Source organism: Rhea pennata, chromosome 3, assembly GCF_028389875.1.
Source record: "Rhea pennata isolate bPtePen1 chromosome 3, bPtePen1.pri, whole genome shotgun sequence".
Classification (NCBI taxonomy): domain Eukaryota; kingdom Metazoa; phylum Chordata; class Aves; order Rheiformes; family Rheidae; genus Rhea; species Rhea pennata.
Genome location: NC_084665.1, coordinates 128,560,544 through 128,581,602, shown reverse-complemented (window position 1 = coordinate 128,581,602; position 21,059 = coordinate 128,560,544). Strand labels below are relative to the sequence as shown.

The 21,059-nt window shown below is 47.1% G+C and overlaps 1 protein-coding gene across 1 annotated transcript; it reads right to left on the bottom strand.

Annotated features, from left to right (window-relative positions):
* Window positions 1–3,975: 3,975 nt before the first annotated feature.
* LOC134139026 (nuclear GTPase SLIP-GC-like) lies at window positions 3,976–20,879 on the bottom strand. The gene is made up of 19 exons (XM_062573333.1): window positions 20,794–20,879; window positions 20,152–20,281; window positions 19,521–19,589; window positions 18,921–19,035; window positions 17,984–18,206; window positions 17,095–17,301; window positions 16,290–16,517; window positions 15,518–15,693; window positions 15,086–15,101; window positions 13,480–13,569; window positions 12,869–12,974; window positions 11,821–11,954; window positions 10,915–11,079; window positions 9,439–9,596; window positions 7,341–7,476; window positions 6,717–6,825; window positions 5,773–5,909; window positions 5,292–5,382; window positions 3,976–4,929 (listed from the first exon to the last, which is right to left on the bottom strand). The coding sequence occupies exons 2-19, from the start codon at window positions 20,177–20,179 to the stop codon at window positions 4,862–4,864; spliced, it is 2,256 nt and encodes a 751-aa protein (XP_062429317.1). The 5' UTR covers window positions 20,180–20,281; window positions 20,794–20,879; the 3' UTR covers window positions 3,976–4,861.
* Between the last annotated feature and the right edge of the window lie 180 nt (window positions 20,880–21,059).

Sequence of the window (21,059 nt, the reverse complement as noted above, 5' to 3'; positions counted from 1 at the left end):
GAGCTCCATGTCTCTCTTGGACTGGGGAGCCCAGAACTGGACACAGTACTCGAGATGAGGCCTCCCCAGGGCTGAGGAGAGGGGCAGGATCACCTCCCTCCACCTGCTGGCAACACTCTTCCCAATGCACCCAAGGAGACCGTTGGCCTTCCTGGCCACAAGGGCACATTGCTGGCTCATGGTCGACTTGTCATCCACCAGCACTCCCAGGCCTTTCTCTGCAGAGCTGCTCTCGAGAAGGTCGCCCCCCAGCTTGGACTGGTGCCTAGGGTCATTCCTCCCTAGGTGCAGGACCCTGCACTTGCCCTTGTTGAACCTCAGAAGGTTCCTCTCTGCCCAGCTCTCCAGCCTGTCCAGGTCTCTCTGAATGTCAGCACAGCTCTCTGGTGTGTCAGCCACTCCTCCCAGCTTGGTATCATCAGCAAACTTGCTGAGGAGGCACTCTGTCCACTCATCCAGGTCATTGATGAAAAAGTTGAACAGGATGGGACCCAGTACTGAGCCCTGGGGGATGCCACTAGCAGCAGGCCTCTAACGAGACTCCACACCACTGATGACGACCCTCTGAGCTCTGCCTTTCAGCCAGCTCTCAAGCCACCTCACTGTCCACTCATTTAACCCACACTTCCTGAGCTTCTCTAGGAGGATGTTATGGGAGACAGTGTCAAAAGCCTTGCTGAAATCAAGGTACACAACGTCCACTGCTCTCCCCTCATCTACTCAGCCAGTCAGGCCATCAGAGAAGGCTATCAGCTTGGTTAAGCAAGATTTCCCCTTGGTGAATCCATGCTGGCTACTTTTGATCACGTTCTTATCCTCCATATGTCTGGAGATGACATCCAGAACGAGCTGTTCCATCACCTTTCCAGGGATGGAGGTGAGGCTGACTGGCCTATAGTTGCCTGGGCCCTTCTTGCCCTTTGTGAAGACTGGAGTGACACTGGCTTTCTTCCAGTCTTCAGGCACCTCTCCAGTTCTCCAGGACCTTTCAAAGATGATGGAGAGCGGCCGTCCCGTTCAGTAGCAGGCCCACATTTTCCCTAGTCCTCCTCTTGCTGCTGATGTCTTTGAAGAAGCCCTTCCTGTTGTCCTTAACATCCCTTGCAAGACTCAATTCCAACTGGGCCTTAGCCTTCCTCGCAGCATCTCTACATACTCTAACTGCAGAGTAATAATCTCCAGAGGCTCCTGCCAACCTCAACCATTCTATGATTCTGTGGAAGAACTCCCTGCACTGGGGTTTGGTCAGAGCTGGGTGCTCTGGCAGGGAATCTCCACACTCAGCCGGGCACCGTGTCCCGGTGTGACCATCTATAACCAGACTTGGCACCGGAAAATTTTGTTTGCATAGCAGTTGCCCTGGGTTTCAAATAAGAAACTTGACACGGATGCTCAACTACAACGCTAGAGCAGGTTAAGTACCTGCAGGGACACTTAAGAGGCTTAAAGCTTAACCTGTAGTGCATGCAACTGCCTTCCTAATGAGGCCGTTCATCACAAATGACATTTTCCCCTTTTTCTTGGCACTAGCTATCTTTTCTGTCTCTCAGTTGCTGTCAGAGCCACGGGGCTGCACTCCCTCAGGAGACAGTGAAAGAGGAACAGGAATACTGAAACTCTCCCTAAAAAGGGATCTCAGCATGCCACTCATCCCCTCCACTCCCCCCAGATGAGACCCTGGCAGCTGAGCACTGGTTTTCCCCCCAAGGGTAAGTAGATCAGGGACCAGCCTAATCCTGCAGCTGGGGACAGCAGGCGCCTGCTAAGCAAAGTGGTCCCTGCCACGCTCCCAGCTGAGGTCTGAACTTCCCACATGACGGAAAGACAAAGAAGCCCCAATTTCCGTAGGTGCTGAGAACCCAAAGCAAAAGCATAGCCTTCTCCGTTATCGCACCTTATGGACCTTGTTCCGTCGGCCACTTGACCTAACAGACACACTTCAGCTGGAACTGCAACTGAGGCAGGAAAACCTCTGTACACATAAACCAGCAAGGATCCAAGGGGAAAAACTAGCTTCAAATACACCAAAAGCTCCCATGAAAACAAAGGGAACAAGTAAAAGGAGTAAAGCAAACAAGTAGCTTTTCTCACCTGTGCTCCGCAAAGACTTCCAAAACCCAGAAACGAACAGAAGTACAAATGACTTAATAGAATCTTTGTCTCAATCCTACCTCAGAACTGTTTAGAAGTTATTACTTCTGCCCAAAGAAACATAAATGCAGTTAAATCCTTGGCTTCCTGTCACTCTTCTTCCGTCTCAGAAAAAAGAAGAAACGAAACTTGTTGCAGAGCAACCTCTCACTATATCATGCCCCACCTCTTTCACCAGCTTCTGTACTTCTTCCTTCTTGGGTTTCAGCTTTGATTTTAATGATGCGTATCTCTGTTAGTAGAGAGAGTAGACACTTTTGCACCTTTCTTTAAGACTGAGTTTCTTAGCACAGTGAGGTCCAGGAGACTCGTACGAGAAACCCTCTCAGCTGTTGCACCTTGCAAAGTAGCTCAGAGCAGAGCAAAAAGCTCTGTGGTTTCTCTTCTCTAAAATAAAATGGTAGGTAGAGTCAGACCTGAAGAAACTCTGGTATGCGTGTGCAAACCACCACTTGTGCTTGCAATCTGCCGCTCCCTGAGCCCAGGGCAAAGGGCTCTGAGACACAGAAGCAGCTCCCAGCCGTGATGCCTACATCCTTCTCCTGCTGCCGTCCCGGACTTGCACGCAAAACACATCATGCCCTTTTGCTCCAAGTGCTCTGCAAAGCGACGTTTCACCTGCGAGAGGTCGCTCCTGTCGCCACTCTCTGAGCCGTCTTCTCACCAGTGTGAGCCACGCTCTTAAAATCCTTCCCTTGTTTTGCTGGGAACAAAGCTGGGACCTTTCTCCTTCGTGGCGGCTGGAGCTGAAGTTCCCTGCTCAGCGATGTCCCTTCCCTGGCCTGCTTTACAGAAGGGTTTTGTTTTAGAGGCAAAACGAATGCTCAGTTCGTTGTCCTAGCTCACGGAAGGGGCACGCGTGGATTTCCCTGGCACTCGTCAAAATCTCGTAGCCCCCAGCCTGAAAGTCATTGCCTGCCCCTGGCTGGGGCATAGGCTTTGCAGATGCTCACCTCGGAGATGAAACCTGCTCCGAATGGGTCGGTGCCACTCACGAGAGGGGGTGCAGGAAGTGGCAGCAGGCGTCCCGTGCCGGGGCTGGCAGCTCTGCGGGGAAAGGCTGGGGCCGCTTCCAAGCAAAGCAGGGTACAGAGGGCGTCCTCTCTGCCTCAGGCACCCTTTCATTTTCTCTAGTTTCGACCTGATGCAGATTTCCAACTGGCAAAGTGCTTTCTGGCAATTAGACGCCAGGGTGAAACCAACTCAGATTACAGGCAACCAGTTTTTAGTGTCTGCACGCGCGCAAGCGGCCCGAGGCTCCTCTGTTGTCAGCACAGAGCACGATGCAGGCGGCAAGGCTTGGAGCACCACTTCTTTCAGCCTAAAGTAGGCTCTGCCTTGCAAATATAAAGGGACAAATGTATGGCAGCAAATTTGACAGTCCGACCCTCAACTTTTTGCACGCCAGCGCCTACCCGCAGAGGAAAGAAGCAATTCCTTTCTCCTTAACAGCAGGAGAACCAAGCGAGGAGGAAAGCCACCTCTGCTTCCAGGCTGCGAGGGGCTTCCCACAACAGCATTACAAGGCTTTTCTGCGTGCCTGCTTGTGACGGCTGCGCTCCTTCCCCCCATGAGGAAGGGTCTGCACCCGCTGGTCACCCAGGTTGCACAACAAGCTGTTGCCTGTAGTAGGTATCTCTGTAACAAAATGATCCGCTATGGACAGCCACTTCTACTGCGCTTCAGGCCTTCTTGCAGCTGCCACTTTCCACAACTGTCACTTTTCATCACTTTATTTCACAGAGCCAAAGCACCTCCCAAGCAGCTCCTTGGGGCCAGTTATACCGAAGTACGGCTTTCACAGGACCAAGTGAAATAGGAGCAAGTTTGTTCTGAACTTTATTATTACTATTATTACTATTGCCAGTAAAATCCAAAGTATCGAAAGAGATATAAGTCTGGTAAGGAAAATCAGAACATATTTGGTGTGGGAGCATGGTAAGCTATGTGATAAAAGGCTTGTCCCCCCACACACGAAGGGGCACAGAGGCAGGGCAGCAAAGGAGGAGGTCCAATCACCCATCGGAGACATGGAGCCCCCAGCTCACCTCCTCCCTGGGGCATCTGGGACACACGGTGGACGCAAGGGAAGAGCATTTTGGGATTGCACAAGATTTGCTGTGGGATGTTTAGGGGAGGAATCAAAGGTGGGGAAAGAGAGAGACCAAGGTGGTTTGGAGGAGGAACAAGCACAGGAAAAGAGCAGGATGGTGGATAAAAGGGGCTGGTTGAGTATAAACAGTTGCTGGTTGGTACACTTGTCTGGGGATGCCCTGAGCCTGATCAGCATTGCCACTCCTGTCTTCTCATTACAATCCACTTCTAACTATTTTCCTGCATGAGGAAGTCTTGGACCAGGAGGCCCAAGCCAGCTCCTGGAGATACCATGGTGTCTCGGGATGCTGGAGCCCCATTTGCATGTGTGGGTTTGTGCAGGAGGTGACTAGAGACGAGAGGCTCCTGGGGCAGCTGCTGGGCAAAGCAAGTGTCTAAGGAGGGATCTACATTTTATATATGCAACAATGAAGGCAAATTTGATGCGTAAGGAATGTTCCTGATTAAAAAAAAAGTCATAAAATGCATATGAAATAGCTCACTTTAAAAAAGCATTTTTAAGAGGAATGTTTCATTAGGAACACATAGAGGAAAAAAAGAAAGGCACCAAGACAAGCAGGGAAACCCATGAATTCAAGGCAAGCCCCACAGCACTCTAAGCATCTTCAGCTGCCTGCAGCTCCTCATGTATCACGCTGAAGAAGAATAATTCCTGGTCTACGTCTGCAAAAAAGAACAGTACCTTAAACACAACCAGACAGATGCCGCATGTTCACGACAAACTTGCCTCGCCTACACCATAGAAATATGGCACGGTCCTCCATCCAGCTGCTTGGGAACAAACTTAGCTGTCTTAAATTGCAAATGAAGATGTACAGGTGGTATTTGCCTTGTCACCAACCACTTTGCCATCCCGCAGGCCCCCACAGAACGGGTAGCTTGTGTTATCCATGGAGCTTACAGACATGGATGGTCCCTGCTGCCCTTGGGCCATGACACCCTCTGTCCCTCAAGCCCCTTCACTCCCAGGCAAAGGCATCTCTCTCCCAGTCCAGGCATCCCAGAGGGGAGAGCTCAGACCATACCTGGTAGCTTCCCATCCAGCTCGTCCCATGGACAGAAGGCGAGGCTGAGCACGTCAGAAAAGTCCTTCTTCAGCTTTGTGGTGATCTCCACCTGCAGCCATCACATTGCCGAGCACATCAGCGGGCGGGTGGGGGGGAGAGAGGGAGGGGACAGGGCTCTGGGCTCCCCACCTTGACAGCCCCATAGAGCCTTGGTCGGTTGTCATGGGGTATTCCTGGCCTTGTAGCCCTGAACAGGCTCCTCCATGGACCCCCAAAACACTGGAGCTCTTCTTCCAGTGTCCTGTGCGATAGTCACACTTCAGGCTAGCACAGGTGAACCAAAATATCCCTTGGGTAGTTTCCCAGGCAGCATTTGCCAGTATCTTTGGCCATAAGCCTTAGCATGAGGCAGTCCTTTTCGGGATATTGTCCTCTATCCCCAAAGCACTGTCCACTACTGTAAAGGAATTCCCCCAGAAGAAGAAGATGCACGACTTACCTTCAGTTTCTGGAGCTGGCTTTTCATTTCCTCCTTTGCTTTTTCAAACATTCCCTTTTCCACCTCATTTTTTAGACCCTGGTTAATGACATTTTGCATCTTTTGATAGGCTTGTGATCCTCTTATCTTAGCAGCCTCTGTGGTAAAGTGGGAACAGTCACAATGATCTCCAGACCCAAGACGGATGTGGGGAGAAGGGCTGGTGTTTTGATCAGGGAACAGAAAACTGAAAGCCACAGTCTGCTGCAGTAAGAGGCCAACCTGGCTCAACTAGTGCCAGTAACGTGTAGTAACGGAGCTGACTTCCCTCCAGCACCTTTTCTCTCAGCCTTCATAAACGTTTCCAGAGGGCACAGGATGAGCCATTAAGATAGGATTTTACACTGCTGTGTTGGAAGTCACCCGTCTCCAGGACACTTTCCTACTCAGGGCTAGGTGTGACTAACTATTTACTGGTGTCAAGGCCTGCAGTCTGTTTTCAGAATCCACTAATCAAATAATTCAGATGACTTTCTAAAGCAAAGATGAATGATTTCTGGATCTTGTTTTTCACTTTTTCATTTGCTGAGAATGCCACCTACTGATGTAGAAAGAAGGTGGTAACAAATTCATGGGCTTTTTACTTTAGCATCCTTCATGCTCCTTCCTTCAAAGATATCTAACTAAGAATGAGTTAATGCTAGAAAAAAAAATCTTTAATTTACAAGAATAAGCAAATCAGAATAAATCAGGCAGTTAATTTTGCATATTTGAGCACGATCCACTTTGGACTTCAGAAATCTCTCTGAACTGATAACTCTGATCTTTTTGATCTTTGTTCCCAGACTTTCAATAAGCAGACTGTAAGTCTGGGCTCTTCTTCAGAGCCCTTGTTAGGATTATTTTATAAAAATCAAAAGAGATTTCTCAACAAAATGAAAGAAAAAAAGGATGACTGCTCATACCTTCATAACATAGCAGAAGGTCCTTTTGAATGGACACTGAGAGGGAGTGATAAACACCTGCTTTCCGTTGGAGGATGAGTTTTTCAGTCTCACTGATGATGAAGTCCAGCTGCAAGAACAGCTTGAGATGTTTACCGCTGTTGTTTCAATCACATAAATCATCTAAGCCAACAAACTCATCATACTAATCTCATAAAGACGATCTAAATTTAAGCTCGGCATTCAACACGTGATGGTGCCAACGGGCACCACCGTTCCATCGTGCTCTGAATTAGCGTGAAGGATGTCCAGCCAGGAAGGTTCTGCCACAATGTAAGAACAAATGTGTTAACTCTATACATTCCTGGATACCATGCTTGCCAAAGACAGGGTAGAGCTGCTCATATGCCTCTTCCCCACGCACTCAGGATCTTGAAATAGAGCGAATCTCCTCCACAGGTCCTACAAAGACCATGCTCTCCTCCTTTCCCTCCTCTGATAGCTCATTCTGGTTTGCACAGCCCCTCGTGGGACTGCCCTGGGCTGGGGGCCAGAGTGGGCCGGGCAGCAGGGCAATTCTCATGCCCAGGTTGGTGGATCGGAGCGTGTGCATTTCGGGTGCATCCCCTCATGACGCAAGCATACCTCCTGCTCAAAGAACTTGAGCCTGCAGGTGTCAGCCGTCGACTGCTCTGTCTCAGTTTCCTTCAGCTTCTGCTGCACTGCACATTTGAAAGCAATCAGGCTGGTTTTCAGCATGGCGTCGGCACTTATTTGGATCCTAGCGGGGGGATAAATTAATTGGCAACAAGAAAGAAAAAGGGAAGGCGAGGGAGAGGCTGCAGTAACACAACAGTAACGCTTGCAACAGAGCAAGCAGGGCAGCGAGATCTCCTGGGAGCAGTAAACCTTTCTCGCCTTTAGCTAGTCCAAACTGAGGACGAGGCCTTACTTACTTTTTTCCTTTGGAAAGGACCAAATGAAGGACACAGTCGCTTGTCCCTTCCTGAAGTCACTCACTAGGTTACATGCCCCAGGTTTTGGGGTGCTGCTACCCTGTTCCCCAGGTCTGCCGGACACTGCAGTCAATAGCTACCAGACGTACAGCGCTCTTCAGGTTAAGCAAGTTAGTGATGAAAAACTGCCTTCATTTTAGCTCTGTTCAGTGGTCATTCACCTTCCTCTAGTGACTCTCTCCTGTCCCCCACTCATCTACCATGCAAAACATGGCAGACAGAAACCTGCCTTATGCCATTCTTAACCGACTTCCTTGTACCAAGGGTGTTAAAGCAGGCAATGCAGGCAGATGTCCAGGCCTTGGCCTGAGGTTTAGCTAACAGAGCAGACCCTGAGAAACTACTGAACATGCCACAAGCAGCTGCTGGTCACAACATATAGAAGGGTGAGAAGCAGACAAAAGTTACAGATAGCGCCCTGAGAGATGGCTGGGGCTCATTGGTGGTTAAGAGGAAGGTATATAAAGGACAGTGAAACCTCATAGATAACCGAAGGAGCACCTTGGGGACATTTGGGGGTGTCCTGCAAGGCAAACAGGGCCCAGATAGTGCTTATCAGTAGTACCATATAAGACTGAGATCCCATACGTAATGATATCAGAAATACAAAGGTTTCATGTGCAAGTAGCAAAATTGAGATCCTTAGAGAAAACATAATTAGAGGTTAGTAATTTATTTGGGGCAAGAAAGAGAGGGATTGAGGTGGATATGGAAGAAGTAACATGAGAAAAGGGAAGGAAAGGGTGGATAAAAGAGGCTGATCAAATGCAAGCAATGCTAGTCAACATGCTTGTCAAAAGAAGCCCTGTGCCTGATCGCCAGCCCATCCTTGTCTCTTATTAAATCCTGTTGCTAACCATTTCCTGCCTGACCTCGCTCTATTCTGTGAGCGTGCACTTGCAGGCGTACATGTAATCTGCTAGCAAGCATCAAGGTGCGCTAGCTGGATTCAGCCCTCCTTAGCAAAGGGGATTCCTCCTGCTCCTCGGTACAAATGATGATGTTGAGATACGGTGGAGAGCTCAGTGATGAACCAGAAAGTGATTCCTCTCCTACAGTTACAGTGAGCGCCTGACCCTCTGCAGTGGAGCGACAGAGTTGGAAGTTGAGGGAAGAGCCCAATGGGACCCAAAGGACTTGTTGAGGAGAAGCTAGAGCCCGATAGCTCCTTGGAAGGCACTCACAGCCAAAACCCCGTGTCTGTAAAGATGGGAGTAAGCACAGAAAGGACAGACAGTGGTGGGCTGGGCGATACCAACCAAAGCCACACATCAGAGGGACAAATTCTGCTGGGAAACAGCTGCAGACAGCTGGGAGACGATCCAGAGATGGGCAACAAGAGTGATGAGAAGTCATGAAAAGAAATGACAAGCAAAGACTGAAAATGTGATTTGTTCAAACAAGAGGAGACTGAGGGCAAACACAGGAGGTTTCAGCAGAAAACATTAGCCTACTGCCATAATCCTGAGGAATAAAACAAAAAGCCAGAGGTTTAACATGTGGGACAGGACATTAAAATAATACAAGGGTTTGTGAAGCACCAGAGTAGGTTATGTAGGGAGAGTGTGAGGCCGTCGTTGCTGGACATGTGTAAGAATAGTTTAGACAAACACCTGTCAGAAATAGGGTGGACACAGCTGTTTAGCTGCAGGACAGTGAAAGAGCTATGGCACCTCAAGGTGCCTTTCTGCGCAGTTTAATTTCAAGCAGGGATGGGAATCTCTCACCTGAATATTTCTCCAAAATTCTTGTCAATTTTTTCATAGATGGGCTGAGCCAGAGATTCATTGATGTCTATCCGGTCAAAGATCCGGGAAGCAAATACACCTTTCTTCAGGCACACGGCTTTCAGTGTCCTGTGATAGCCTTGGTACCCACGGTCTCGCTGCAGGAGAGGAGACACAAGGAATAAAATGCATATAGGGCAGATGCCTGACTGATTTGCATTACGGTAACCCCAGGAGACTGGAGCTCCAGCATGCTGGACATAACACATGCTGGGTCTCTGTTGTGGAAAACTACCAGAGAAAAGGAGGGAAAGAAGGGTTTTTCATCCACTCTCCCAGTGGGTAGCTGAGGTTCTCAAAGTTTACAAACTACGTCTCTGCAGGAGCAAAAGGAACATTTTTACAATCTGATGTTTAGCAACCAGCCTTGTAGTGGAAATTAAGCCCTCTCTAAGCTTGCAGGGTTATCACTCACTGTGTAGCAAGCATCAGGTAGCTCAGCATGTTGTAGAAGAGCCATCACAACAATATTCACAAAGCTGCTCCACACTAAGCTGGGCTGTGTCTTAGTGCCTGCCTCTCTCCAGACCTCAGCCGAATACAACCAGGACACATATCCTGGAACGTTCCCCCTTTTCCTTCGCAAATTCCAGGTAGTTTGGATAGGAGAAAACAAGTCATGGTTTCCACACCTGGAGACCTCTGAGACACTGCAAGGGCCAACTACGACCCAGCTAAGCCTTCCTACTGAGACACACAAAGAAATACAACTTGCTGGTGCTTAAGCACAACCAAGCACGTGCGGCACATGTTCAGCACTGGGAAGAAATTTCTCCTAGAGCTATAGTGCCTTGAGCCGCAAACAGCCGTAAACAGTGCACTAGTTTAGCCTGTAAAACAACAAGTAAGTGTTCAGGAAGTTTCGAGGATGCTCTGAACACGCTGGGCACATTGTCCACCCACCAATCACTCTCTCATCTCAAAGTATTTTCCAGCAGCTGGCAAGCAGCAGAGCAGGAATGGCTAGCAGCATGTGCTGTTGACCAGAGGATGAAAGACACTGCATCTCTTAGACAGGGGAGTATGATGCACGTGGAGGGCCTGACAGCCCGGAGAAGAGAAGGCCAATAGGGGGATCTTGCTGACGCCTACAACTACCTAAAGTGGGTTACAGAGGAGAAAGAGACAGACTCTTCCCAGAGACATGCAGCAAAAGCACAAGAGACAATATTCACACATTTTAGGAAAGAAAATCCCTGCTTTATATAAGGAAAATTTGTGCAATGTGAGCTACGAAACACTGGAATAGAGGCTGAGAAAGGTTGTGGCAACTCCCTCCTTGGAGATTTTCAGGGCTTGGCTGGACAACTAGACCTAGCTTTGGTGTTACCCATCAGGAGTTTGGACTGCAGACCTCCAGAGGTCCTTTCTTAATTAAATTATTCTAGGATTCAAAACACACTGCTTTATACCCACATTAAGGAACTTGTGCAAAATTTTCCCATATGATCTTTTTGCTTCAGTTACACCTTCATTGAGCGGCTGTTCCATAGGTGCAAAACACTTGTCAATGTCTTTCTCCAGCTCACAGATCTTCCCCATAATGAAGTCTTTCAAGACAGTTTTTTTCACATGCAAATGCTAAAATGAAAGGACAAGACAGAACAAATCACTGAACACATGGTGGAAGCAACTGAAACATATCTTTGCATCTCTTCCATCTAGAAAGTGCGAGGCAAGCTCAGGGTGAGTTAGGCTTAGATTAGCAATATCCAAAAATTCCCCAGGGTGATGAAAGGGGCCGTGTTGGCAGTTCTGGGAGCAGTTTTCCTCTGGACTCATTACTGAGCCATAAACCCTGGGTTGGCAGGAGGGGGGTGTAGAGAGGGGCTGTTTAGACAACCTTCCAGCCCCAGGTTTGGGGAAATCCTGCATTTTTTTTTCCACCCTTGAATGCGTTTTCGGCTCCCTGGACTGCAAAATGAGAGACAAGTTTGCCCTATGCGCACCCTGATTCAGTCACTACGAGCAGTGCTGCCCCACTGGCAGCTTGCAGTGGGTTCATGGCCACTTCCCCCACTCCAGGGATGTCGCTCAGAAATGCCTGTGCAAAACTGTTCCCCTCTACCACCGAGAGATAAGAGATGGCCTGTGATACATCTTGTTGGGAAGGACATAGGAGATGCAGTCAAGCAATCATTTGGGGCACCCATGCATCAACACCCTCGTCTGCACACTGCTGTATATCTTACATGTCATGCACATGGCACATCTTGCCTGCTCAAAGGCATAGGGAAGGAGAAAGGCCTGTCTGGAGCCATTATTGTCTGCTCAGCAATGAAAAAAATGTCATAGTATTTGCTAAGGCTGTTCTTGACAAACCTGTTTATCTTGGTTGAAGCGGAGATTCTGAATCAGTTTAAAAATGACCAAAGTCTCTTGTACATAATCCAATAGCACCTTCCTCTTCTCTGATATATAAAACTTCTGGATGTATTCTCTCAGCTTTGGGATCTCTGAAACCATGTAAATAGGTTGAGTTAGAAGTGCAAGAACCCCATGGAACCTTATTAAAACCCTCTTAAACCCTTCGTGGAAACTCATCCCTCCTGCAGAACATCTGGGAGATCTACATTTCACAAACTACGCCTTGCAGGCCCTTTGGGTGCCAACAGGAGATCCTAGGTGTCCAGAAAAGGTATTTTCAGTTGCATCAGCTCCCTGAACTCGTTCAGCACATAGCCATAGAGGCACAACACAGGTCCATCAGAGCACAAGGTGGGCGCATGAGGGCATATGCAAGGTCACCTCAACCCAGATTGACTCCACAGCACCTTAAGGGCACCTTGGGGACAGGAGGTTGCTGTAGCAAAAATGCACCGAAAAAATATGTCTGTGATAAGCCAAGGACTAGATAAATACAGAGCCAGTGTATGCTCATGCTGATGTCCATAGCCTTATTATAGTAATAGATCCTAGTTCTGAAGAACAGGGAAAAGTTAATATTAGGATAAAAAGGTACCAGAATAATTATAGGCCCAGCACTTCAGCATCAAGCGGACTGAAAGTGGGAGGCCAAGGCCAAGGCGTGCTCTAAAGGTCAGCTCCATACTATTTGATACTTTTATCAATAAACTTGAGGAGGGAAAACAATAAAGAGAACTCCTGAGGACCTGTCTAAGCCAGGACATTGTTCTAATGCCTCTTCTTGCACTTTGTGCCCTCACTGCCTCCCTCCTTCTGCCACTGTCCTATCCCACCACTGCTGCCTCTGCTGTGGCCATGCAGCCCTGTGCCCTCTGCTGAACCAACCACCTGGTTCCAGTACCAGGACTGGGGATTTGTGCCAGTTCCTCTGCAGTCAGCTTGGGTCAACAAACATTCAGAGAGCAACTGCATGCTTTGCACAGAGATAAAACCTGAATGTCACCTGTTTCCTCCTTGCTGAGCTTCTTCCCCTGCCAGTATTCCCGGGCGCTGACTGTGTACACAAGATCCGCCTTCTGCAGAATTTTGGAGTTGCTGGGAAGTTTTTTCTGCAATGCACATGTACCAAGCTTATATATGCCATCTGCTAGTGGCACGACAGCTCAGGTACACATATTTTAATATATTAATTAGTGTATAGTAATTGCTGGTGCGTTCTCAAGCAACTACAATCATGTCATGGACCAGCTCAAAGCTGATCCCATTGGTGTAGCTGGGCTCCTTCCTTCTCTGCCTATGGTAAAGTTGTTTTGGGTTCTTAATTTTTCTGAAACAAATTCTGAATCAAAGGTCATCCTGGCAACCAAATTACTTTCTAGATTTCTTGCATATGGCAGAAAATTAAACTGAAGATGACTAGGAAGACCAGTCAGTCCCAAATAGAGAGATAAGAGAGAGTTTGGAAGTAATCAGAAGCTGCTAGATAATGACTAGACTTCATGGAAAACATTTATTAATGAATATTACAAGAATGAGCTACAGACATGCCATCAAAATCTAAAAAGGGGAGATTCTCAACACAGGCAACTCTGGCCAAGTTCTCCATGCCCTTACCTGTAGATTAGTCTTCATCATATTGCTCTTGTGCTGCTTCACGGCCTCATTCCTTTCTAGGATGGCATCATGTTCATTTGTTATTGGTGTCTATATTTGGGAAAGCAATAGGAATTATTACTCACATTTCCCAGCATGCTAAAGAGAACCCTAAGTTTTTAAGACCAAAGGGCTAGTGTGGTTTCTCCCTAGTACAAGGCAAAGAACTGCATGAGGTTTCTGGTTTCTCCATCAAGTCAATCAATTCTGTTCAAGTTGAATTAGATCATATGGAAAATTCCCCAGTTTTCTTAAACGACTTCAAGGGATGAAGAATCCATTCCACTTTCTTGTAAACTGCTCCAGTAACTTGTTAAAATTTCACACGCTGGCTCTGTTTATACTTGCTCACACCAGCTCCTCCCCATGCAATACTTAAAGATCCTGATGAAGTTATACTGTAACCCTTGCTTGGATGTATTAATCAGACTGGCTGATAATGAGGGAGCATAACAGGAAGAGTTCTTGTATCAAAGTAATGCTGTAAAATACTCATTCTCTTATAGTACTGGCATTGTGACACTTTGGCATAGTTAGACAACCTTCCTTGCAGTTTTTGATTTGTTCTCTGAATTAAAAGTAGTATCCCAGGTTTCTTAGGGAGACAATTTATATGGAATATTCAGGACAATGCTAGTAAACAGTTAGTTTAGGTTGCGACCTGAAAGGAATCTAATCTGATATTACGGTGACCTCCAAGTACTTCACTGGGCAAACACTAAACCAAGACTTGTCTTTATCTAGTTTCCAGATCACTCGTTCGCAGTTCAAAGTTGAGCATGGAAGTAGAAAGGCTAACCTTAGCTTAAGGCAGGTGATCCTCAAGGTATCAAACCTCAAGATATTCCTAGCCCTGCAGCAGACTTCTCTAGGTCCCTGGCTACCTTATTCTATTACAGCTATCAACATGGGAAACAGAAACATCTCCTCCTTGTAGCAGCGTACAGAGGACAAACTAATGAATGACTGTCAAGATTGTGCCCATATAGGTAAACATGCTTAAGTAAATATAGAAAAGGTGAGGCCATCCCACCTTGCTCTAGCCCTGTTCAGTTTTCTCCATGACTGTATTTTGCATTTCTCAGTGCTTTGCAAGCAGGGATCACTTCATATCCACAGCTGCTGCTTTGCCGACGTGGAAGCGGAGGCACAGGGCTCTCAGTAATAGTCCAAGAGTATATGACAAGCTGGGAGGAAAATGCCTCCTGGCTCTTGGGCCATTACCAATTGCTTGCAGGTCATCTCATCTCATGGTGATTAACTTATTCCCCAAATACTGAAAACCCAGGTTTAATTGCTGTTTAAGCTGCAGAGCCAAACTAGTTTCCTCCTATTCACCCAAAACCTTAGGGGGGCCCACATAAGCCTTTGATGTAAGTCCTCCTCAGACCCTCAGGTAAAATAATTATCTTTTAATTCACATTTAGCTTTACAGTTTCTATTGAAATAGGGAGGGCCTGCATCTTTCTTTGAAACACAAACCAGGGACCTGCCATCTGTGTTTGTGGAAACCATTCCTTGTTAACCCCTTTGCACACTTCAAAACTTAAGTCTAAAAAATACTCACATTTGTTTTTCTTTCCCTGAAAAGATAAATAAAAAAAAAAGTTACATATTTGGATATTTGGACTATTTTAACACACTGTACTCCTCAACTCTGGCAAGCACAGGGGAAGGAGGACAGGGCCGAGACACATCACTTTCAGTCAGTATCACCCACTCTTAGCTTGGCTCCAGCCGTGGGTAGGACTCAATGCTTTATAAGAAGGTTCCTTTTTTCTCAATTCAAAGATACCTTATGCCCTGAAGCCAGAAAGAGACTGTCACAAGAGAGCAGGAGGTTCGCTCCTTTTACCTCTTCCAGTCTGGTCCAAGCCCTGGTACACACGACTGCCCCAGGACACAGCTGCTGCTGTTAGTGACGGCCATTGAGCATTTTATACATATCCAGAATGACCTCTGACAACTCCTGGGCTTCAGGGATAGCTTGTTTCATTACCTCTTGTATTCCTCTAGGTCCAGGCTATCAGACTTTGTGGCCACCAAAGCGATGTCCCTGCACATCCCACACTGGAAAGCCTTCATGCCTTCAGTCAGTATATTCTCATGGGTTTTGTCTCCTTGAATACGTTCAAAAGCGCCAACTACCCAGATGACAGAGCATTTGTTGATGTTCTACAAGGGGCAGTAGGGGAGGAGGAACCAGAAAGAAAAGATATAAACATCAACAAAGAATGAATGCTAGAAATGGTGAACACTTTCAGTTCCCAGGAACTGGCTGAAAGAAAAGGATGTGCAGTCTTTGCAGAAGTGTATTTCCAGTCAGAGATCTCAGCCTCCCATCACGAATTCCTACAACCCACCACTGCAGGTGACAGGTGTTTGGACCAGACACCAGCACTTGCCCTTGTAGAGTGTTTGGCAGCAGCTTAACTCCAGGTGGGAAGGATGAATACAGGATAAGCACCTGCAAGGCTTCTTACCACCAAAGGAGAAACACTGTAAGACTTTGATGCTGTCCACAAGTAGAGCAACTCCACCATACCTGAGCTGCAAAGCTCATTAGTTCAAATGTGCACTACGGCATACACTGAAACGCTATTCTGGGACTTCTGCTAAAAGGTTTCCCTGTCCCCCACTGCACTGCTGATGACTTTAAATCTTTCCCTCACTTATTCTTCTGGGACAGGAACAGCTCTGCAGCGTTTAAAAGTTCCCAGCCACGGTCAACAAGTACTCCCACCCATCCAATAGGACAGCTTGCCAGTCACCTCTTTCCACATCGCGTCCCTTTTGCTATTGAAATCGCCTGTCCCCGGAATATCCACAAAGATGACATCTTCTGGAATCACTTCTGACCTTGGGAGAATCACTTCCACATTTTTGATTAACGGCCAAAATTGCGTCTTTTTGTCTTTTTTGCTTATTTCTGGTTCCATGTCATCATTAATGTTTTGAGCCCGAATATATGGTTCCAATTTTTTAGAAAGCTCTTCTGCCTAGGACACAGCAGAGAAATAAAGAAATATTCGTCCTTAGCAAAGAACCTCAGAGACACAGGAAAAACAAGATGATCTTCCATAGCTGGTTGTGACTCTCAGAGCCTCCTTTTTTTGGTGTGGACCCTGCAATATGAAGAAGGGAAATGACTTATCCAGGGTCCCTCACTGTCATCTCCGGTGGGGCAGTCTATGAAATCTCCACCCTTCCCAGCAGGAGGAACGTCCCTCAGGAATGCAACAAACAGATGGGGAAAAGACATTACCACCCATCCCCAGTGGACAAAAGCAGGTCCCCAAGATCATTTGGCACTTGGGATTCACCTTCCTCAGTAATCTGCTGGGCACTGCTGCTCACCCACACAGGGACAGACACAACGGAGACACAGTTTAACAAGATCTGGAGAGGAACTTGCATCACCAGCCTGGGTATCCTTCCCAGAGAGAGGCTCACTCCAAAGACTGAGCCCACTTGCTGGAGTTGAGGCAGAAGTGACTGGGTTAACGTCCCTGATTGTATTTTGCAAGGACACAGACTGAGTTGTCATGTTGGCCTGGAAAGGCACAGGCTACTCACTTGCGTTTCTTTGAAGCTGATACACCTTGAAGAGGGAATATCGATGATGGGTTTCATCGCACACAGTTCTTCGTAAGTCTTAGTTTCAGCTCCTTTCCCATAGACTGAACAGATCTTCAAAACATTCTCATCACTTTCATCAACTTTTTCGCTGTCTTCATCCGGTTCTATAAGTGTCACCAGATTCTTCAGTTCATCCTTCCACTCCTGTCCACATAGTTCAAATACACAGAAAAGTAATAGCTTGAGTGCCAGGAAGAGGGAGGGGAAGAATGGGTTGAGCAAGATTGCTGCAAGGTAACCAACACATGTGCACAGCTGAGGTATCTTGGGCCTCTGGGATAGGAGAGCAAAGAAGAAGTTATGTTGCTTCTCTCCTTGTGCACCTAAACCAGTGAGAACCACTGCCAGAGTCTTCAGGGACACTTCTTCAGGTACCCTTTGGCCATCAAGTGTTACATCCTCCCCCATCCCCAGGTCCCTTCCAGAAGGCTGAACTTCCCTCTGGAAGACTGAACTTCCCTCTAAGACCAGGCTGGACTGTTTTCAGTGGTGCCCAGCAACAGGACAAGAGGCAACGGGCACAAACGGAAACACAACAAGTTCCACCTGAATGTGAGGAAAAACTTCTTGACTGTGAGGGTGACAGAGCACTGGAACAGGCTGCCCAGAGAGGCTGTGGAGTCTCCTTCTCTGGAGATCTTCAAAGCCCGCCTGGACACGATCCGGTCTAACATGCTCTAGGTGACCTTGATTGAGTGTGGGGTGAGGGGTTGGACTAGATGATCTCCAGAGGTCCCTGCCAACCTGAACCCATTCTGTGATTCTGGGACTCAGTCTCCTTTCCTTTCTCCTTCAAGTGCAAAAAAAGCATGAATATTATCCTTGCCTCATCATCCAGAAGGTAAATTTTTGCTTCATATTTTCTGCTGCGGCTTGTGTTGACCTGCACCACACAAGATGTACAGGTTTTGCTCCCAGACACCGGCAAGAAGAATTTTTTCTCTATAATAGCATTCAGTAATGTGCTTTTCCCAGCCCCAGTGCTCCCAAAGAGACCAATGTAAATGGGATTCAGAGAAATATCTGTCTTGAAGCCTGCAAAGCGGTTCCTGAGGATAAAGAGAGAAGAAACGGCTATTTAAATGACTCCATCAGGTTTGCGTATTTGAAAAAGGTGAAGCACATTTTGTTATATATACAAGAGACTTTAGCTGGAAGCTGTGGGATCCTACGTATGCTCCATACCCAGTTCGAAGATGGTTTTCCAGTGACTCACTGGACGTCACACCAGCTTCATTCTCTTAGCAAGGCTATATAAATTTTCACCTTCTAACGGGCATTTCATCTCATCAAGAAAGAGGGTTTAGTGTCTTTAGAAAGGATTTCCAGCAAGCTCTGCAAGGTGAGAACAACCTGCACCCAGGGCCTCTTTCTGTACAAGGACTCTCTCCTTGGCCCAAGGAGGATAGTGCTGTTGAATCTGGATTTTCAGGGGTGCTCCTTGGCCAGAGTGAACCCCTGGAGTGTCAAGGATTGCTACTTGAGAAAATAATATTTTCACAGGTCATGCAGCTGAGGGAATGAATTTTCCTGAAAATGGAGATATCTCACAACTGTCAAGGCTCCTGAACATTTTTTTGGAATATTTACTGCACATCCAGCCTAGCACTTTCTCTTTTCCCCTACAAATACAAACTAGCTTAAAAGCCCATGAGTATGGCAAAAACTCTGGACCATCTCTTTCCACAGAATAACCAAAAGATGTCGTTCGGCAAAAAAAAAAAAAAAAAAAAAAAAAAAAAAAAAAAGGGCTGACAACTCACTTGATATATTCAAACCCGTCTGTTCTCCCAGGCATGCTATGCAGAGAGAGAAATTCTGATAGCTTCATGCAGAAGTCAGCCAGTCTTGTCTTCAGGTTCTCTTTCTCTCTTTTATCTGGAAGGAGGACATAGTTGTATGATCAGAGCTGCATCTATGTCCCCGGGTCCTAGGGTGGCACCTCCCAACCTAAGTAACCCTCAACAGAAGACCCCTCAAAACCCAGCCTGCAAGCATCAAGTGGACTGCTCAGCATGCTATTCACAGCATGGACAGCCCCCAAAACATTGGTGCTGCAGGGCGGTTTGGAGGCCAGGAGACCAGCAATGAAGAGCCTCAAGGATGGCATCCCCTGGCTCGGAGGACAGCTTCGCCCTTTCAAGGTGGGCAACAAGAAGGGTGGGAGGGCCACTGAGCTGGTGACTTCTTTTCATGGCAAGTGCAGATGCATCCACATGAATTTAAGCTGACACCGTCTCATGCAGACCAGTTTTGTCCCACAAGTCATGGCTGAGCATAGGTCACTTTACTTACGTGCAAAGCAATTTTTATTCCAAACATGCTCCCTGGGGTCAGCAAAAGCTGCAGCTGTGCATACTCACACTCCTTCAGAAGAGGAGGCATCTTTTTCCTCTTCCTGGGAACCTCTTCTGTTACGTCCCCATTGTTACCTTTCCAGAGAAAGAGGAATTCACATCAGCACCTTAAGTCTATCTAGGGACTACCCAGCCCAGAGCTCACGCCTGATGGCACTGGGAAAGCATCCATTTAAACACCTTACCTATTAGCTGGTACTGCTAGAAACGAAAGCCCAGGAGACTGAAATAGCTAAACTCAGAGCAGGATGCCTCTCACCTAACCCAAACCTGCTATCGTATCCCACAGGAAGCTTCATGAGAGATCCCCAAACTGCCTTCATTTGCTCCAGCTTAAATCCCCATTTTGCAACAAGCACTGAAGATACCATCGTGGTCCAAGCCCTAAGTGCTGCCCGCGGGTGATCCAAAGCTAGACGAGTAAATCAGCATTGAAACGGATTTCAGAACAATAAAAAACTAGATGAGGTGGGAGGGGCTAGAGTCCATTTCAGAGCTTGGAAAGCAGATGCTAATGGTGAAAATCTGGGCCTCTTCTCCACCAGGTGCAGGCTGAAGGACATGAAATTACAGCATCCAGGATGCCTCTGCAGATGCTGGGACACTTGTGAGACAGCAGGACACGATCGCTGCTTACCTTGTTGTTCTGGTCTTTCCTCTGCCATCAGGAGACACCAGCTCTGAAGCCGGGTGGCCTTAAGTGAGCAGCAGGTTGTGATCGCTTATTTGGAACTCAGATGTGTGCAGATCAGAACATAAGGTGGTGGCTTCAGGGAAAAAAAAGAAAAGAAAGTGAAAGTATTGCAGCCTTCTGAGGGAGAGAGCAGAGCACAGTTACAGGCTTCAGCCAGGCTCGCTTGATTTGAGGAAGACGTCACTGCTAAATCTTTCAGCTCACAGCAAGATTTTTATGAATGTTTATGCTACTTGCTCGTTTGCAGGACACCATGGCTTCACCTTAAAGTATCCCTAGGAATAGGACTAGCTGCACTTTCTGGGTTGCTACATGATTTTAAATGAATGAGAGTGACAAAAGGCAGAGAGGCTTGGAAAAGACAGGGAGACTGACAAGCAAAGTAGGCTTAACAGCACATGGAAAATTTACTCTTCAAAAACACCTGCCTTGCAATTGGATTAGGCAGAAAATAGTTGTCATGTACTCCATATAAACATGCTGCACTGCTGAACATAGGGGCCCTGTAGAGAATGAATTCTTATCACCTTAAAATCCAGTCAATTAAAAAAGCAAAAAATATTACAAATAATTTCTAGTTCTTACCTTCAGATTTGTGGAGATTCCAGGAACTGCAGTAGAGCAGAAAGGCAGAAACGAAACTAGAGCTTGCAGCAAGCTCTGCAGACACTCCTCCCTCTGCGGGTGCAGGCTTGCCCGCTCCTCATCTACTTCCTCTTCCAGCCTCCAATCCATCCCTACAAGCAACAGCCTGCCTTTTGCTTCAGGCTTTTGCCTGGCTTTGAGAGCTTCTGAATTTGCACTTCTCAAGTGTTTGTTTTGTTTTGTTTTGTTTTTTCTTTTTTTCTTTT